The 17,500-nt window shown below is 37.5% G+C and overlaps 2 protein-coding genes across 2 annotated transcripts in view; one reads left to right on the forward strand and one right to left on the reverse strand.

The window, feature by feature from the left end:
• The window catches only part of LOC137988820 (sodium-coupled neutral amino acid transporter 7-like), a 16,621-nt gene extending 11,657 nt beyond the window's left edge, over positions 1–4,964 (forward strand). Inside the window, exons 7-8 of the mRNA XM_068834772.1 lie at positions 561–760; positions 3,185–4,964. Coding sequence (XP_068690873.1) covers positions 561–760; positions 3,185–3,348 — 364 coding nt within the window. The 3' untranslated portion in view covers positions 3,349–4,964. The remainder of the gene's footprint in view (positions 1–560; positions 761–3,184) is intronic.
• Positions 4,965–6,162: 1,198 nt separating this feature from the next.
• On the reverse strand, positions 6,163–10,390 carry LOC137988821 (DNA replication complex GINS protein PSF3-like). Its single transcript, XM_068834773.1, has 2 exons — positions 9,806–10,390; positions 6,163–8,096 (listed from the first exon to the last, which is right to left on the reverse strand). The coding sequence occupies exons 1-2, from the start codon at positions 10,205–10,207 to the stop codon at positions 7,869–7,871; spliced, it is 630 nt and encodes a 209-aa protein (XP_068690874.1). The 5' UTR covers positions 10,208–10,390; the 3' UTR covers positions 6,163–7,868.
• Between the last annotated feature and the right edge of the window lie 7,110 nt (positions 10,391–17,500).

Below are 17,500 nucleotides of genomic sequence, written 5' to 3' on the forward strand. Positions count from 1 at the left end.
CCAATGTTTATAATAGCTTTTTGGGACATCTTCCATTAGACTGTTTATATTAATTTTAAGAGGCCACAATCATAAAACTTATAGAGTCTGTTTCGTTACTTCATCTTCTTTCAATCCCTGTTTTGAGTATTTTAAATGCTCTGTTAATTCATTCATCTTTTATGTTTAAGTTATTGGTTTAATTAATACTAAGGGTAAAACCCTGATGTGGCGGGTTAGACTCACAGCTCTGCTCTTTCCTGCACCCTTAATAGTTTGCCAAGCCCTTCCCAGGTCCCTTCCAGTGGGCCTGAATGTAAAATAAAGGTTTTTTCAATAAGAAAAGAAAATAATAAATTTTGTGAATTATGAAACAATGTGAAAAAAATTAATGAGAATGCAAGATTCATGCCTTGTCAAAATCAATATTGATACTGATATTGTGGAGGAACATCAATTCCCTGCAGACAATTCTATGCCTCTGTATTTGCAGTGGGTGAAGCAGAGCTGATCATCCACAGGTATGATCAGTTAGAGTTGCAACTCGTCATCAACTTTTTTGGATCCCTTTTTTCTCATAGAAGCTGTGTAGAAGGCTTGTATCTCTCCTTCTTCAGAATGTCTCCAGCACTTGCTGAAGTTAATGAAAGAAGACGGCGTATCGTACAGACATTAGTATGGTTTGCACTGTCCCTTGTCATTGCATTGTTTGTGACTGACATTGGATATGCAGTGGCACTAATTGGAGGATTAGCTGCATTGTTTATTTTCTTCTATCCAGGTTGGTGAATTTCAAAAGTAAGAATTAAGTTATGCATGGATTCAAACTTTTGAAACTGTTACATACTGTCAGGTATAATGAGAGCAATAGAGCGAGTTTCAATCGAGTGCCGTAAAACCAAAACCAAAGTAATTACTTCGGCCAATCAAATAGGAGGGAGACAATCCAGTAAACCAATCAAAATTCGAAGTAATTACACGTAGCCGACACGATTGGTTTAGGTTTCAATTATGATTGGTTGAAAAAACTGGGGCAAGAATTTTGAACCAATCACTGAGTGAAGTAATGCAAAACCAAAGCAATTTGCTAAATCATTACTTTCGACACTCAATTGAAAACCGCTGTAGTCTCTATTAAAAACAAATTGATGTAATATAATTGATGTAATATAATAATTATTGTTATTAATGTAATAATTATTATTAATAATGTAATAATTATAATAATATGATGAAACAACCAGTTATACTATAATAATGCATACCAAATTTAATCACACAAATTTACAAGGCAATCTGTTCATGGATATTTGTGGCTCGGTAAATATCCACCACTAGCCACCAACACTGAGGTGACTAGTTGTTTTAGTATTAACTAAAGCAGTGAGAGATAATAAATTACAGCGCAAAAATTTCATTTTTAACTCATTTATTCCTGCAAAGATTACAACATTTTTGGGCGCAAATTGCTCAGCGTTAAATAGGAGTTTGAGTAGCCAATCAGCGTGCGAGTTCAACGCTATCCACTGTTTTAGTATGTGCTAATATATTAAATCTATAATATTATCTGAGTCTAGTTAATGCATATCGTGGTTCATTCTATTTTAGGATTTTATTTGTCTCTCAGAGATACTAGCCTATTTTTGGCTACTCTGAGATTCAAGATGAAAGAAAGTTAACTTTAGTATGTATGCACTGTAATAATGTATATTTGCTGTCATTGTCCAGGTGGATTTAAATCATCCCTAAAGCAAAATGCAATTTAGATTTATGATCATCCAATGTTACAAATTACATTTTAACCCATTCACTCCTTGGGCATCCCAGGACTTCCCCAGTTGATGAGTAAAATCGTCTGGCCTTAAGGTCTCGGTAAATGAAAATTTTAGTACATTGCTCGATTTTGTTTTTTTTTTTTTTGATTTTTGGCATGAGTGGGTCCTAAATTTTATTTTGGCAGAAAAAGAAAATCAGAAAGTGCTTTTTAACCCTTCTAAAATGAGCTTTTTCTGTTTCCCGCCATAAGTTGCGCGTGAAAAGTGATTGACAGCCCCTGTCTATTGCATGATAAAACACTATTGCGTGACGCAAAAATCAAAATTCTCCCACCTCCAGTCGAGACAGGTTTTAAGCTATCGCTTTGAAACTTTCAGATATGATGGATAATGATATAAACTCAAAAAGGGTGTGAGGAATTTTCCGATTTCCCTTTGTAACTCATTTTATGTCAGTTTCTTTGTGTAAATCGCGCTGGAGATTCGACTTTTTAGTTTGAAATGCAATAATTCCGCTAATACGAGACATATGCAAATTTCCTCACACCCTTTTTTAGGTCTTTTATCTGTCAATCAGATGCAATAAAAAGGAGGTGAATATTCAGAACGCGAAAGGGCTGGAGCTTCAGCAGAAAACTCGATACCTCTGAGTTTGAGAGCAAAAAAATTGAGCGCCTTTTGAAATAAAATCTCTTATTTTAGCTTTAATTTGATATATAACTTGCCTTTGTAGCGAAAATACTGGCGCGACTAGAACTTTTTTCTGTGGGCACATCGTTTTCATTTACCGAGACCTTAAGCCGCAGCTACACCAGCATTTTTTTGCTTTCGCTGGTGATGCGATTTTTTCAAACTTTGTCGTGTTGCCAGCAGAAGATGGAAATCACATGTGTAGCCACCCTTGAACTGGCGACGCGACTGGCAAAAAAATCGCAAGAAAAAAGTTGCCAGAGTTGAAACTTTCACGACAAAATCGCAGAGATGGTTGCCAGTGTAGCCACCCTGCAACTTTTTGCCTGTGCTTGTGACATGACTAAAGAGTATTTTAGCCAATGAAATTAAAGTAGGAATGTCTGTTTATAGTGTCCAGGTGTCTTGAAATGTGCAATCCGCTCAGCCTTCAATTTGTCGCCAAAATTGATCACAAGTGTAGCCACCCTGGCGCGCAGACGATGTGACAAAATCTGAAAAAATCGCATCACCAATGCTCATGATAGTCTCAGACCTCTGTGCTGCTTTGTCAGCAGCGGCCATGTCAGTTTAGCTTCACATGGTTCTTTCTCAACAATGAATTGAAAGCAGTTGTGTTTTTGGAGTTTTTTTAGTCCATCTGCTTATTGTTACTCGTTGTTTCTCTTTTGGCATTGATGCTGCTAGATACAAAATAAGGTGGCTGAGTTGTGAACACTGAGTTTTGTTTTATTTTTAAGGTATTTGTCTTGTGCAGGAGATGCTTCAGTATCCGGTTTTAACTTCATCAAGGAAACTCTTGATCATTCTTGGTCTCTTTTACGTGGTTCTTGGAGTTTTCATATTTGCAGACTCTGAGGTGGTGGCAATAATGAAAGACATAAATAGAAGGGCACTGTACTAAAATTGATTTAAGGCACCTCCAAGAGCATCTTTAGTTAATAATGCTAGCTATTTCATTACTTGGATGCTGTCTCTACAGAAAGATGGATGACAATTATAATTATATTATTATGATGACTTATTGTATACTTCAATGTTACTGGGTGAAAATAAAATGAGGGGTTTATTTTATGCTGAATGAGTTTGCAGTGATGCACTATATAATTCTTGTTATAGTTATTATTTATAATAATTTATTAACCCATTGGCTCCCAGGGGTTCCCCATTGATGAGTAAAATCGTCTGGCGTTGGACAGAGTAAAATACTTTTACTTTACTTTACGTTTAATAGTTTCCAGCAACCTAAATACAGTAGCTGAGGAAGCTCTGGAAACAGAAAATTATTTTCCTAACCAAGCCAGGGCTACCAAGCTAAATAAGTTAAAATCTATGGAAAAATATATACAAATAAAAGAATTAAAGCGCTAGCAGAGAATGATAAATACTATAAGTATAAGTTTATACTATGCAAGTTCTAAATTATGAAGATGGGCGTTAAGGTCACACTTGAAATTGCTTATAGATACTGACTTTCTTTAACTCAAGGGCAAGGCATTCCATTCATTAACAACACGATGAAAATACGAGAACTTAAGCAAGTTTGTTCTAGCATACTTAATTTTATAAGAACATTCAGTATTCCTAAGATTATATGAGGTGTTTCCTGCAGGTTCTAAGTAATCAGATAAATCAATGTCACATAGTCCTTGTTTACATTTAAAAAGGAAAATAAGATCAAAGTACTGTAGATGCTAAAGATAGCAACTTTAACCTTTCCTCATATGGCTTATTCTTGAAAATTACTCTTGTGGCTCTGCGCTGTACACCTTCAATGATGTCGACCAAATAATACACTTGATGGGGTGACCAGACTTCGCAGGCGAACTCCAGGTGTGGTCTGACCAAATGAATAAACAACTTCAGGAAGATTTTTGTCTGGCCAGTTTAGGCCGGTCAAAGGGTTAAGGACTTGTATGTCTAATATAGAAAGTGACAGGGTTTTTTTCACCTTTCAGTTAGCAGTGTTTATTTAACTATTATTCAAAGAACTGTTGTGGCAAAAATGAAAGCAGGGCAATGTTGAAAAGGGCCAAGTTTTTTCTCTGTTCATTTTTTGTTGTGCTTCATGTAAGAATACTGCAAGAGGTTTTTGCAGGGCAGGTACAAACACAGTTCATTGTTTTACCAAATTGATACAGAAACAACCCTATAACCATTTTACTATTGCTAACAAAATTAGGCCTGAGGTTACACATGAAGCATTAATTAAAAAATGTTAAGGATACTTTCTGTTGGTAAAACAATGGCCTGTGACTTCAATGTGTTTTGTACCTGCTGGTTTTTGCAGATTGAAGGTTACTGACACCATCATTATAGATGGAAGGAATTTAAAGAAAACGACAGAACTTTTGAAATTACAAGACATGTTTCGACAGAAACTTCTGTCATCTTCAGTTGATTAATGTACAAAACGTTAAGTTGAATTTATAAGTTGAAAAAAGTGCTAATTATGCCAGTAACAACAGAATGTACATAAAACGTGACAATGTGAGAATTAAAAGGATAGTTTTAGATTTACGTGATGCAGTTGTTGATTAAGAGAAGGTTGTTCTCTTTGAATATGAAAAGCTTCCTTGGTCTTGAGTTGAAAAATCGTAGAGGTGTGATCTAAAATATGGAAACATTCCCCTGAAGACAGGGCGAGACATTGTTCGGAATTCTGTAGGTGTTTGAAAATGTGAGAGGCCTTATCACTGACTAGTGCTCACACACGCGTGTGGAAAAATGCCGGGTTGTTTCGCCGACATAACAGGCATTACAGCCCACACATACAAACTTATAAACCACATGTGAACGAAAGGGGAAGGAGCTTAATTGTGTCAGTGGCGTCACCAAATCACTCTTGATATGGGACCGTACAGTAAACAAAAGAGGGAAATTTAGAACTTTAATTAATCGGCAGTCTAGGTTGTGACCTTTTTCTAAAATAAAAATGTAAAAATCACCGCAGTGACTAGGATAATTTTGATTTTATAGAGTACAAAAGAGGTTTTCACTATCGTTTCCTGATGAAGTAATGTTATAGACTGAAGCGTCTTCCTTAAATGGTTTTGGAACAAAAATCTAGAGTTTACTTCTTTTAGTCTTATTCCAGAAAATATTCAATCAAACATTCAACAATTATTACAAGGCAAGGCTGTTGCCTAACAGGAGCCCGGTAGCCTGGGGCTCCCAAAGAATAGCTCTGGGCGCCTTAATTTTTCACAGCAACACCTTTCACTTTATATGTTGGGCTCCTAAGTTCTCAGCGTTTAGCTCTGAGGGCAACCTTTAAAATTTTCTTAGGCAGCAGCCTTGCAAGGTCACACAAATACTATCACCACTGCTGTACAAAAAAATTTCTAGACTCCTGCAGAAAAAGGTCGAGCAATCAACAATAAACAGTTCCAAAACTACTAAAAACTGGTTACACATCAAGACAGCTTCATGCCCACGGCTTGAAGGCACTCTCATTGGAAACATGTTCCTACATTGAAAATCTCCCAAGGGAAAAGGGACTGCCTGATAAACAGCAAGCATTCCCCAACACTTCAAACAAAGCTGAGATTTGATAAAGGCACCAAAAACTATGAGAAAGTCTTTTGACTGGTTCATACAGCCCTTCACTTTTGTTGTAAATACTGTTCTCTGCTTGAAAGATTTTTGATTGCATGCCTTACTGCAATGCCACTTCAAAAAAGGTGGTGGTTCGCAAATCCTGAAAGACAGGAAAATTCTTGCAATCATTTAATTTTATTTTGTGATAAAATGTTGACAATTTATTAGGATTTTTACAATAATACAGAATAAAATTAAGTTAAATTGAAATGTGTTTGAAATGAAATTTGACAGTAAATGTAGTACTCCTCTGTGAACCTTCCTGAAACAGAGGAATCTTTGTATCAGAAATAGCATTCTGACGGAGAAAAAATGTTGTGGGTACTCGGGAAACAGGCTCTAGTACTTACTCATCACAAAGGTGCTGGGTGAGTCTTGGTAAACAATAGTAAGACCATTTTTGTTATTTCTTGAAGGTGTTTATAATATATTTTGAGTCTTATCGTGAAGTTTGCAATTCAAGTACAACAAATGCAGTTATTTCAAAAGTTATGTAGCATTATTGTTCTTCACCTGAGTATGGTTAGTGCTGGCACATGACCACCCTCATTTCCAGGGTCTCTCTTCTCTGCCTCCATTACAATGGAGGCAGAGAAGACAGACCGTGAATGAATGAATGAATGAACCCTGAATGAATGAGGTTGGCACATGACAACCAATTGATTTTGAGTGATAGATAAAGAAGAGTATATAGGTACAATGGAATCTAGATTTAACTAACCTGTATGATATTAAAGGAAGTTCTTTGGTACAGTATAAGCAACTCATTTCTTCTTACTTGCAGTGAAATAGAAAAAGACAAAGTTACCTAATAAATTGTTAAATATAATTGACTGCTGATTCATTTGTTGAATCGTTAATTTCCCATCACATTGGTTCTATTGTATTTGTAATTGTGACAAATCATCATAAATCTTTTACAGAACCTGTGCCAGTATAGTACAAGTAGCTGACATTTTTGTGAAATGAATGTGTGATACTGTAGGTTGAATCTGGATTCAAATTACATAACAGACCTTCTGTAACTTCAATTACTGCTGCCACTCTCTTTCAACACACAATTTTATTGTTGCACATCTGCTGGGAAAAACTAAGCCAAGGTGGTTATGGAAACATGTGCATTGTAATTGGGTTGGGATTTACATATCTTGCTGTTATCTCCAAGAGAGAGATGATTGCACTGAATGATAGCACTGGAGGAGTATTAATTTGAACATAAATTAACATTCTCAGAAATACTGTACAATTTTTGGGATAAGTCTGTGAAGATATTTAAGCATTTTATTCATGGAAAATGTCAAATTTCCAGCTCTGACCAAATATCTAAAAAGTTAGACTCCTTATTTTGCATTTTCAAAGAAAATCTTTAAAAAAATTCAAGTGCATAATTTCCATAAATCATTCAAGTTTTTCCTGTTTGATATCACGTATTGAAAAGGCTTCAAATTTGATTTAAAAATACTAAGTCACCAAATGATTAAAGAATTTCTCACAAATTGATTTTTAGAAGGTTTTTTTGGCATTGCTGTACTGTTACCATGGTAACAGCTGGGCATCCCAGATACCCTTAAAAATAATATTATTGCAATACAATGGTTTTATACAGTTGTCAAAATGTTGCCCTTCTGATAGGGTCAACAGTGCTTTAATCTAAAAAGTTTACCACTGGATAACCACTGATGATAATTATCAAGGAAAACCATTTGAGACTCCTTAACTTCAATGAACATTCTGTTATGAAAGTGAGACATTTTTTTTTTACTTCCTGAGAATTATACACACAATCCAAAGCCTTTCAGTTTTTTGGCTCTTTGTAAATGGCAGTCATTCAAGCATGGACCTTTTGCGTTTCTTGTGGTTGACAACAGTTTCAGAAGTGGTGAGTTTTCCTGTGTTTCCAGCTTCCCATTGAAGAAAATCTTGAACTCCCTTACGACCTGCTGTAAAAACTTGTCTTTCAATGTGATCAAGCTTGCTGGTTAAGAATGTAGCATCTTGATGAGCAGAATGTTGAGAAGAATCCATTATTTTTCGAAACCTCTTGATGAACGTCTGAAAGATGGAATAAAAAGTACTAATTACTAAAGTAATACTTCCTGTTTCTGTCTTTCTGATGGTACATGTAGCCTCCTGTGCTTGCACATTAGGATTGTCGTTGATTATGTGACCTTGTGCAACACAAGCCTAAACCCTAAAGCCACCCAGCAAAAAATGGGGGCAGGAACACCAGAGACAAATGCCCACTCGTTGGGAACAGTCAAGGTTCTTTTTGTAAGGTTTATGAACAAGGATTATAAGATTGTTGCCCACCTTGGGTTTATTCTGCTGCTTTGCTTACCTACCAAGCCTTCAACATTAGTATGAAACAGAAAAGTTTATATGTGTTAAAAGTAAGCTGTTGTGTTTAAGTCTTTTGCCTATCTAACACTGTTTACTAGTTGATTGATCATACTGCTTTGTGGGTCCTTCTGTCTCATGTAATTTGTAATGGGCTTAAGATGCACCCCAAATTTAGCACTAACTTGCCACCCAAAGACACATTTTTCTTGAAAAAATTGTACACCTTATAACCGAATAACTACGGTATTAAGATTCAGCTTGAAACAGAGGTTTAGAGGACAAAGACCAAGGAAAGTGGATGATATGCACATATTTTTCAAATTCATTCTAACATGTTTCCATTGTTTTTGTCCTCACCACCTCACTATCATGCTGAATATTTGATATTTTGAAAATGACCTATTTATGTAATTAAATTGTGATTTACATTGTATAACTGCAGAAAAAAAACTTCAGCATCTTGAATCTCACATTGGTATCGGTACCAGTGCGTAACACTGTACTTGATACCAGTACAAATCTAGCGAAGGTAAACTAGGATTGCAGATTGCATGAAATCTGGAATTGGGAAATTTCGTGGACGTAGTCTACAGGGTAGCGGGGGAAAATTTGAACATATAACATTGATTTCATGTTATACATTGTGGCTTGTGCATATGTCCTGTCTCAGTGCTTACACTGGAGAAATAAATGTGGAAGTGTTGGTCACTGTTACATTTGAAGATTTCAAGAGAGGAGTTGGCTTTTGTACATTTATCTGAATGGCGCAGAAAAACAGGTTTCAAAAGAAAAAAAAAAGGAAAGGAACTTTATTTAAGTGTCTTTTAACACTGAAGCACTAAATTGGGGACACTGTCAATTGAAATTAACAAGTTAATGCAAGTCAAATCAAATTTTGGGTTTTGAGGAGAGGGGAAAACAGGAGTACCCGGAGAAAACCTCTCGGTGCAGAGTAGAGAACCAGCAAACTCAAACAACATATGATGCCGAGTCTGGGAATTGAAATCCAGGCCACACTGGTGGGAGGCGAGTGCTCTCACCACGGCGCCATCCCTGCACCCCCGCCAACCCGGAGGATCGGAAGAGTCTGCCGCCGACCCATGTTAACTTCTTTAGAAAGCTACAACAGTTCATGATGAGTATTCTTCACATTTATAAGATTTTTTTTAGAAGGTATTACTCTTTGGGGAGGGGAAAAAGCAAAAGCTCAAATTTCCAGGGTGCGTTGAATCTTCATCCAGGTCGACTAGTAGAAGTCATGAATATATGTACACGTAGCTTTCATGTCCAGCTTTAGCATTGAAGACTATCTAAAAAGCTTAGCTGCAAGAAGTTCAGGGCTAGTTGCACTGTATGAAATTTTCACTCTCCAACCATTCGAATAATTCTAAATAAGAAAAACCTTGTCTTATACCTCTTACCTCTTGCAAAGATGAAGCCATTTGAGAATTTTCCTCAAAGTCAAAATGTAACAATTTTGTCCCATATTCGTAGAAATAAGGTCCAAGTCGATGGAGGTCCACAACACTAGCATCAGCTTTAAAAATTTCCCTGTATCCGTCTTTATACGCTCTAGGGATTTCCACAGAAACTATCTTTCTTCTTCGGTTACAAAGTTCTTTTGCCAACCAAAATGGCAACTCTAGTTTTGTTCCGGACTGGAGATCATTTCCCTCCGAACTCGGATCTAAGAATCCAAGATTATAAATCTGAACTTCCAAAGTAGCAGGAATTCTTCCTTGCGTAGCTATAATGTCGTCGAGATCAAAATAATCCAGTTCTGAACTTGGTCGCGGCCGAAGTGCTGGCCCATCAGTCGCCATGTTGAGTAATTTCTTTAACGTCCCAGTTCTTCGAAATACTCCCTGTTAGGCATATAGATTGTGAATACACTTACAATTGAGTGTTTTTCGACGAAAAGCTTAAAGTATCAAAGGATGAATCCACGAATTGCCATTTAATGTTTCTTCGGTTGTATCTTTTCGTTTTCCCCGCTAAAACGCTATGCTAGCGCCAGTACCTTGCGGTCTAAATTACCCATAAAGCAAGTTTTCCTTTCACTACAAGCCAGTGATCGTGATCGCTGGAGAGTCATCTTATTTTCGCCTCTTTGTGAAGAAATATGGATACCTTCTCCAACATAAAGGACATTTTGGTCAAATTCTATGACGAATACAACCAGACAACCCCGAAGAAACTCAAAATAGTGGATGCATATCTATTTTACATCATGCTAACTGGAATCATTCAATTCTTGTATTGTTGCCTTGTGGGGACCTTTCCGTTCAACTCTTTCTTGTCCGGGTTTATCTCATGCGTGGGTTCATTTGTTTTAGGAGGTGAGGATTTATTAACTGAATGTTATTGGAATTCAATATGCAGGTTCTTAGCTCACACGACAAAGGAAATCTGGAGCGACTTGCATTGAGAGAGTGACACGTTGTATGTGTAAAATTGAGATATTTCGTGTCACTTATTTGACGTCGGTATTTGTCCCACATCCGGAAATCAAATTTCTGGAGAATTAGCAGTTAGAATCTAGACAAACTGTCAACCCATGTATCAGTTTTCATTAAGTTTTGAACAAAAAAGCCAGGTGCTGCTTTGGTTAAACTTAAAGGGGCTATGTCAAATTATTTTAGGGTGTTTCAGGGAAAATCTTTACTTAATCACGAGTTTAAAACTCGAACATGATAATGTGGAATTCCTTTACTGGTAAAATTATTGTTGCATCACAAACAAGGTGATTCTGAGCAAAAACAATATCCAGGCCATTTGCCGTAAACTTGACATTTTTCTAGATTACCCAAATGCAATTCGTTTCAATCTTGTCTGTGTGTGTCCATCCATGCTTCTCTTTCCTTTTGCTGTATTTCTTTCATGTTGTTCAACAGTTTTAAGTGGTTATTACAATGTTTCATTCTACTTTTTGGGAATTTTGGGTGTCATGAAATTATGTCTTTCTGCCCTTGAAGAATACCCTGAGTGCCAGAGGTTCTATTTTTCTTTCGCGAGGAGCGAACAGTTAAAACAGAGAGGCGAAAAATAAGAACCTCTGGTCACGGTGGTTAAGAATCTCACTTCCATGCAATTTAGAAATAAGATATCTTGCCAAACCAGTTTTCTACAGTGATGTCACTGTTGTACCCAATTTAAGGCCTTTGGGAATAGAACATTTTGATTTTGACATTTCCCATCTCTCAGCAACCAATCGAAAGCGACATGAAACCACAAACTAATTACAGTTCTTGGATGCGGTTTAGTTTTCTCACGCGTGTCTGGCTTTTTACTCGAAACACAATATTTCTAGTGTTCATGGTTCTCGGATTTTCTTTCAGCTCTAGGGTATGCGAATCAATCAAAGCATTGAAAGGACAAATAATGACTACAATGGCAGCTTTTGGATAATGAATCCACGATCATGCAAATACGAACAAACTTTCGGCACAAGTTGAATTATCATCCAGTTCAATGGCAAGACCACAAACACATGCTCACGCCTGATGAAATTCCTGAACAGGTTTCAATTCTAAAATCTCCGAAATCCAGAATTTACTGTTTATTGTACTGTGCAGACCTCAGTCTGCTCGCTCAAATTCACAGGCTTCCACCACCAGTTTTGTTTTTTTAGCACTCCTTTCGCTCAAAACCGGTTTTGTGGCCTCTTGGGTGCAATATCGCCATTCAACCAGTGAAATTGAGTGTTAGATTGTTTTTACTCGTAAAACGCTGGCACTGACTATGAAAACCTATCGTGGATTTTTCGCCTCTCTCTTTTAACCGCTCGCTCCTTGCAAAAGAAAAATAGAACCTCGGGCACCCAGGGTACTTGAAGAATGCACACGTGAGTAAATAATTTATGCCTCATTCTTCAAAAAGTGCCAATTTAAGAAGACAATGGCAGCCAGATACTGTGAAGTCATTCCACTGGTTCTTCTTTTTTTTTTTTTTGCAATTTTCAAAACAAATTGCAGTAATTTTCATTTTGTTGCTTCTCGGTGCCTTGGAGTAGGTACATTTCACTGACCCCTAGTCCATGGATTACCCCAAAAGACCTGGTCCATGGACAACATAAATGGACTAGTGATAGGCTACCTCAATAAAATAATTAAAATCAGTCAAACAATGCAAAATTCAGGGACTCTAAGGAGCGTGCAAAAAACAAGTACAGAATGAAACTGGAAGTATGTGTATTAAATGTACAAGTCAACATCAATTTAAAGAGAATTCTCAAAACATTTTGACCCATACAAAATAATAGACTTATTTATTGTCTCATTTGTACATTATCCTCTTCAACATAAAGCAATTGAGAATGCAACGAGCAGAAGTTGGAGAGTCAACAACCAAGTTTCAAACTCTAAAAGAAAAATGTATTTTGTAAAAAGAGCACTTTGTTGGTCTTAGCAACATATAAACTTTGTCTTTGTATTCACAAATGCTTTTCTTATTGGTAAGTCTGTAGACCTGGCCACCGCAATGATTTCAATGAAAGAGCCAGTATAACACACAAGTCAGCTCGTTGTTTTTGGGAGTAAGGGAGCACTTTTAACTAAAAGTATGATTCACAATTTTAAAACAAAACTAACATATTTGTTGTACTGGATTTATGAAAGGTAGTTCATCTAAGGTGGTCCAATACTACTCAATTTTAGTGGTGCATGGGTCAGGCCTATCAAGATGAGATGAACCTGGCCTGATAACTTGTACATTAACTTATATTTCAGTCTGCCTTCGTGTCCAGAGCAACCCAGCCAATATGTCAGATTTCAAAGGCATTTCACCTGAGAGAGCATTTGCTGACTTCATCTTTGCTAGCGTCATTCTTCATCTTGTTGTCATGAATTTTATTGGCTGAAGTGCACTCAGCAGAAATGAAACACTCCAGATGAGACAAAACGATGAACTGTATTATGTTGTTTTTACTAGATGGAGAACATTGTAGTTCCAATAATATAATAATTGTTATTTCTGTGAAAGACTTGAGATATGAGCATTTCTTATAAATAAACATTTGAAGGCCTTGATTCCATGTGAAGACTTAATTTATTGTATAGCCCCTTTTGTTCTAGAGTTTACTGCTTGTTAAGGTGACTAGTGACCCATTCACACCCAACCTTAACCACTTTTTAAAGACGTTTTGTTAAACACGGTTTTAAAGTGATTTCTTTTCAAATCGTTTTTACTGAATTTTGTTAACTACAAATTTAGCACAGATCAAAGCATGTATTGAAACTCACGTGAATAGCGTGTAAGTTTAAGTACTAAGTTAAATCAAAAGGCTCTATAAAAACATGGTAGTCCTAGAACTTGCAGCTAGTTGGCTGTGTATGGAAAGTAACAGTGAAGTATTAAGTGATGTAGGGCACGATAGAGTCCAGACACAACGACAAAGTTAGTGGCCTGGCCCTGGTTGCGCGAAGCATGCTTATCGCCACTGAACCAGCATTAAATACCATGGAAACCCATAGGTTTTGATACTCATCTTAACCAAAGGTTAACGCAAACTAGGCTTTGAGCAACCAGCCCCAGGGAAAGATCTGAAACCACAGAATTGCATTTTGCACACAACTCCTCTACTGCACCTTACATTTTCTTAAGATGATTGCACACATAGTTAGCAAATGTAATGCAATTTGCTGCTTTGACAAATTGTATGACTTGTTTTCTGAAATCCCAATGGCTGTCAAATGTGGTGTCAAAAAAATGGTTTTGACCCGGAAAAACAGTGGTAACCAAGATGGCAAATGAATGCGGTCATTCACAAATAAATTATCTAGATTTTGTATACTTTCTTTTCAGTAATTTTTTAATTAACTGAAGGAGGGGTGGTCCGTTGCATAGTGTTTGAAGTAGTCCACGGGGAAGTCCACAGATTGGGGCCAGTGGGTGGTCAACGGAGTAGGAGACGGAAAGGTTACGTTTATGCAAACGTTGGCCGTGTAGCACTTATATTTTAAACAGAGTGAACTGAATAGAGTGTAATGTGAAGTGCTAGATTTCAATCCCATATGAACCATGTGAGCGTTAGCCCTACAGATGGAAATGGAGTAGGAGACGGCTGAGTTTTGACCTCTCCTGTTCTGGGGACAATACGAAGTAGGCAAAATTATTGTTTAGGAAAACACCGCCAAAGGAAAAGCCTTTTGTATCAGACTAACAAACTCCGCCTCCAACACCTTTTCCAACTATTGGACAGTTAGAGAACGCTAATTTTTTGGCCGGTCACAGCTAACAATATCTCTCGCAAGTTCTAGCGTTCCACCAGCTAAAATGTTTCGGGTTTTTGAAGAAGGTTTTTGGTGCGGATTGGCCTTCATGCTAAAGAGAAATAAAATGCGCACATCAATCTAATCAAACAGCAACAGCAGAGAAAAAGTGGAAGCGGACCAACGCAAATGCTTTCTACTAAGGCATTTTTTATGGGATGTGCGTCAGTAAACCATCGCGAACAAAATGATGACGGCGATATCAGAATGCGGCCTGGCTATGTGAATCGTTTACTAATATTACTAATATTTACTAACAATATGTAGAGCAGTTTTCAATTGAGTGTCGTAAATCCAAAACCAAAGTAATTACTTTGGCCAATCAAAAAGGTCGGAGACAATCCATTAAACCAATCAAAACTCGAAGTAATTACAAGTAACCGACACAAAGCGCCGGAAAATGTGCACGCGCAAGCCACGATTGGTTTTGGTTTCACTTCTGATTGATTGAAAAAATGGCGCGAAAACTTTGAACCAATCACTGAGTGAAGTAATCATAAACCAAAGTAATTATTCACTAATTGCTTTTCGACCGCTCTATTATATACTAAAACAGTGGATAGCTTTGAAGGCGCTCTCTGATCATGATTGGTTTACTCAAACTTCGAATATCCTTTAAAGTTCTCAACTCCGAGCAACTCGCGCTGGATTTGCGCCCGAAAATATTGTAATCGTTGCCGGAATAAATGAGTCAAAATCATCAATTTGTGCTAAATTAATTATCTCACTGTTTTAGTATATACTAAAACAACTATTCACCTCAGTATCGGTGGCTTATGTTGGATACTTACCGAGCCGCGAATGCCCGCCATTACCCACCCCCACTTCTCTGAATACATGTAGTTGTTAGATATTCTAAAATATATTTAACTTTGTCTTCACAGTCATTGTCGACTCTGACTTGGAGATTATAAGTGGGGACAATTTTAATAACAGAAATTAAAGTCAGTGAATACTGAAGACTCTAAAGGACACCATTAAATCAGTTGAAGTCTTTTTTTCTAAGCCAATCGCTCACAAATGCTATATCTCTTCCTTTAAACTCTTCCATCTTGTCCAAACACGACTTTTATAGCGTCTTCGGCGCCCGAAAAAATCATTTGAAACCTGACACTTCCGGTTCATTTTTCTACACCCCACGCGGGTACAGGTCAAATTCCCCACTCCCTGGGCACAGAAGTTGGTCAAATACCCGGGGTTTGCTCGGGTGGGGGGTGTTGAAGTTTCGATTTGATCGGCGCATTAAGGAGCGATATTTGGGCCATTCAAAGCTCTAAATAATGAACACGGACCATTGAAGTATAAACGTTTAGGGACGTTCGTTCAAAAACTTCTTCTCCATTTATGCTTTAGAGTTAGGGTAGAAGCACACGGTAGCCCAAGCTGCTTTGGAAGATGCGCAAACGTACGATTGTTGCATTCCCATACAAGGTCTAATATCATTTTACAATGTTTAAAAGTCAGACCAGTGTCCTAGCGAATTTGGACCCCCGGTACAAATCTCGGATTTAGTCCCCCTTCGCGGATTTGGAGCCCCCATTACAGCTTATGGAACTGTTTTTCGAGGCAGAGTTAGATCTTGGATTGGGGAAACCATAAAGCGCATAACCTTTGCAAAAAAGACCACATCAGTTATTTTGCAGTAAAGGTCTTTATATGTAAAGCATTCTCGTCAGCATATGGTGAAGTAAATGCCAATTTAACTCCTTTTCGAACAGAAGCGTAAGTCACGCACTAGGAACTCATTGAATTGTCGTGTTAATTTTTTAATAAGCGGAAAAAGCAAAGTGTAACTTAAGCCTCAGTTAAAGTTGTTTAAAGCACGCGAAGTGGCCTTTTCGTAAAGCCTTGTTTCTTTCACAGTTCTTTTTGTTCCATTTGATAGTTTGAATGGGCGGTGCTTTCCCAAGGGAGGTGCCACTTTTTGAAATAACACCACTTGGTTGGAAAATGCGTTCTTAGACGTTTACTTGACTGCAAGGCTTCAGAAGATTTTCCTTTTTTATGATCAAACTTTTCCAGTTATGAATTCTTGTATTCATTTTCAATAAAGGGAAAGAGCAAAGTTAGACTTGAGTTTCAGAAAAAGTTTTTTACAACTAAAAACAAAATATGCTGAAATTGCAGTCAGGAATTTGCATAATTACTGTAAGAAACTTTGGATAATGACTTATTTGAACGTCAACGATGGTCACTAAAAACTTGATAAAGAACCTTCGGCCGGTCATCCTCGGTCTGAATTTGACAAAAAAGCGAGAGCTTCTATGTGCGTGACTACAAGTACACGTGATCTCTGCGCCAGGCGAGGAACATTATGTAAGTGAAACATAAATGTCAGGGATTTCTATACGTTCATTCCCCGCATTTTGGTCTCTCTTTGAATGCCAAGCCTCCAGGGAAAGTCTCCTGTGATAGTCAGCTGCCTTGTCAACTATAGTGGCATGGTCAAAGTCCATATTATGGCCAAATTAGTTTGCGTGTTGAGCAGTTTTAGAATCGCTGTCGCAAACACGGACAGCTATTCTATGTTCACTAAGCCTTGTTGCCATAATATGCGAAATCGCAATCAAGGCAGTTTACTTTGTAGACTTTACATCGAGACTGAAACAGGGTTGGTTTGTCTTTTGGTCTTAAAAAGATTGTGCCTAAAGTGCTGAGTGGTTTAAAACCAACTTTACCCCGTTGTTGCGTAGCCATCTCGACACTCCTTCTGTTACGCCTTTCACGTACTGAGGACAACAAATGGTGTTGTTACTTCATTTGCAGTGTTGTTATGCACTAGTCAGTGGAAAGCCCCGCACCCCCATACCCGGGGAATAGCGGGGCATTAGACCAGGCCTGCCTTCT

This window comes from Montipora foliosa, unplaced genomic scaffold (assembly GCF_036669935.1).
Source record: "Montipora foliosa isolate CH-2021 unplaced genomic scaffold, ASM3666993v2 scaffold_429, whole genome shotgun sequence".
NCBI lineage: Eukaryota > Metazoa > Cnidaria > Anthozoa > Scleractinia > Acroporidae > Montipora > Montipora foliosa.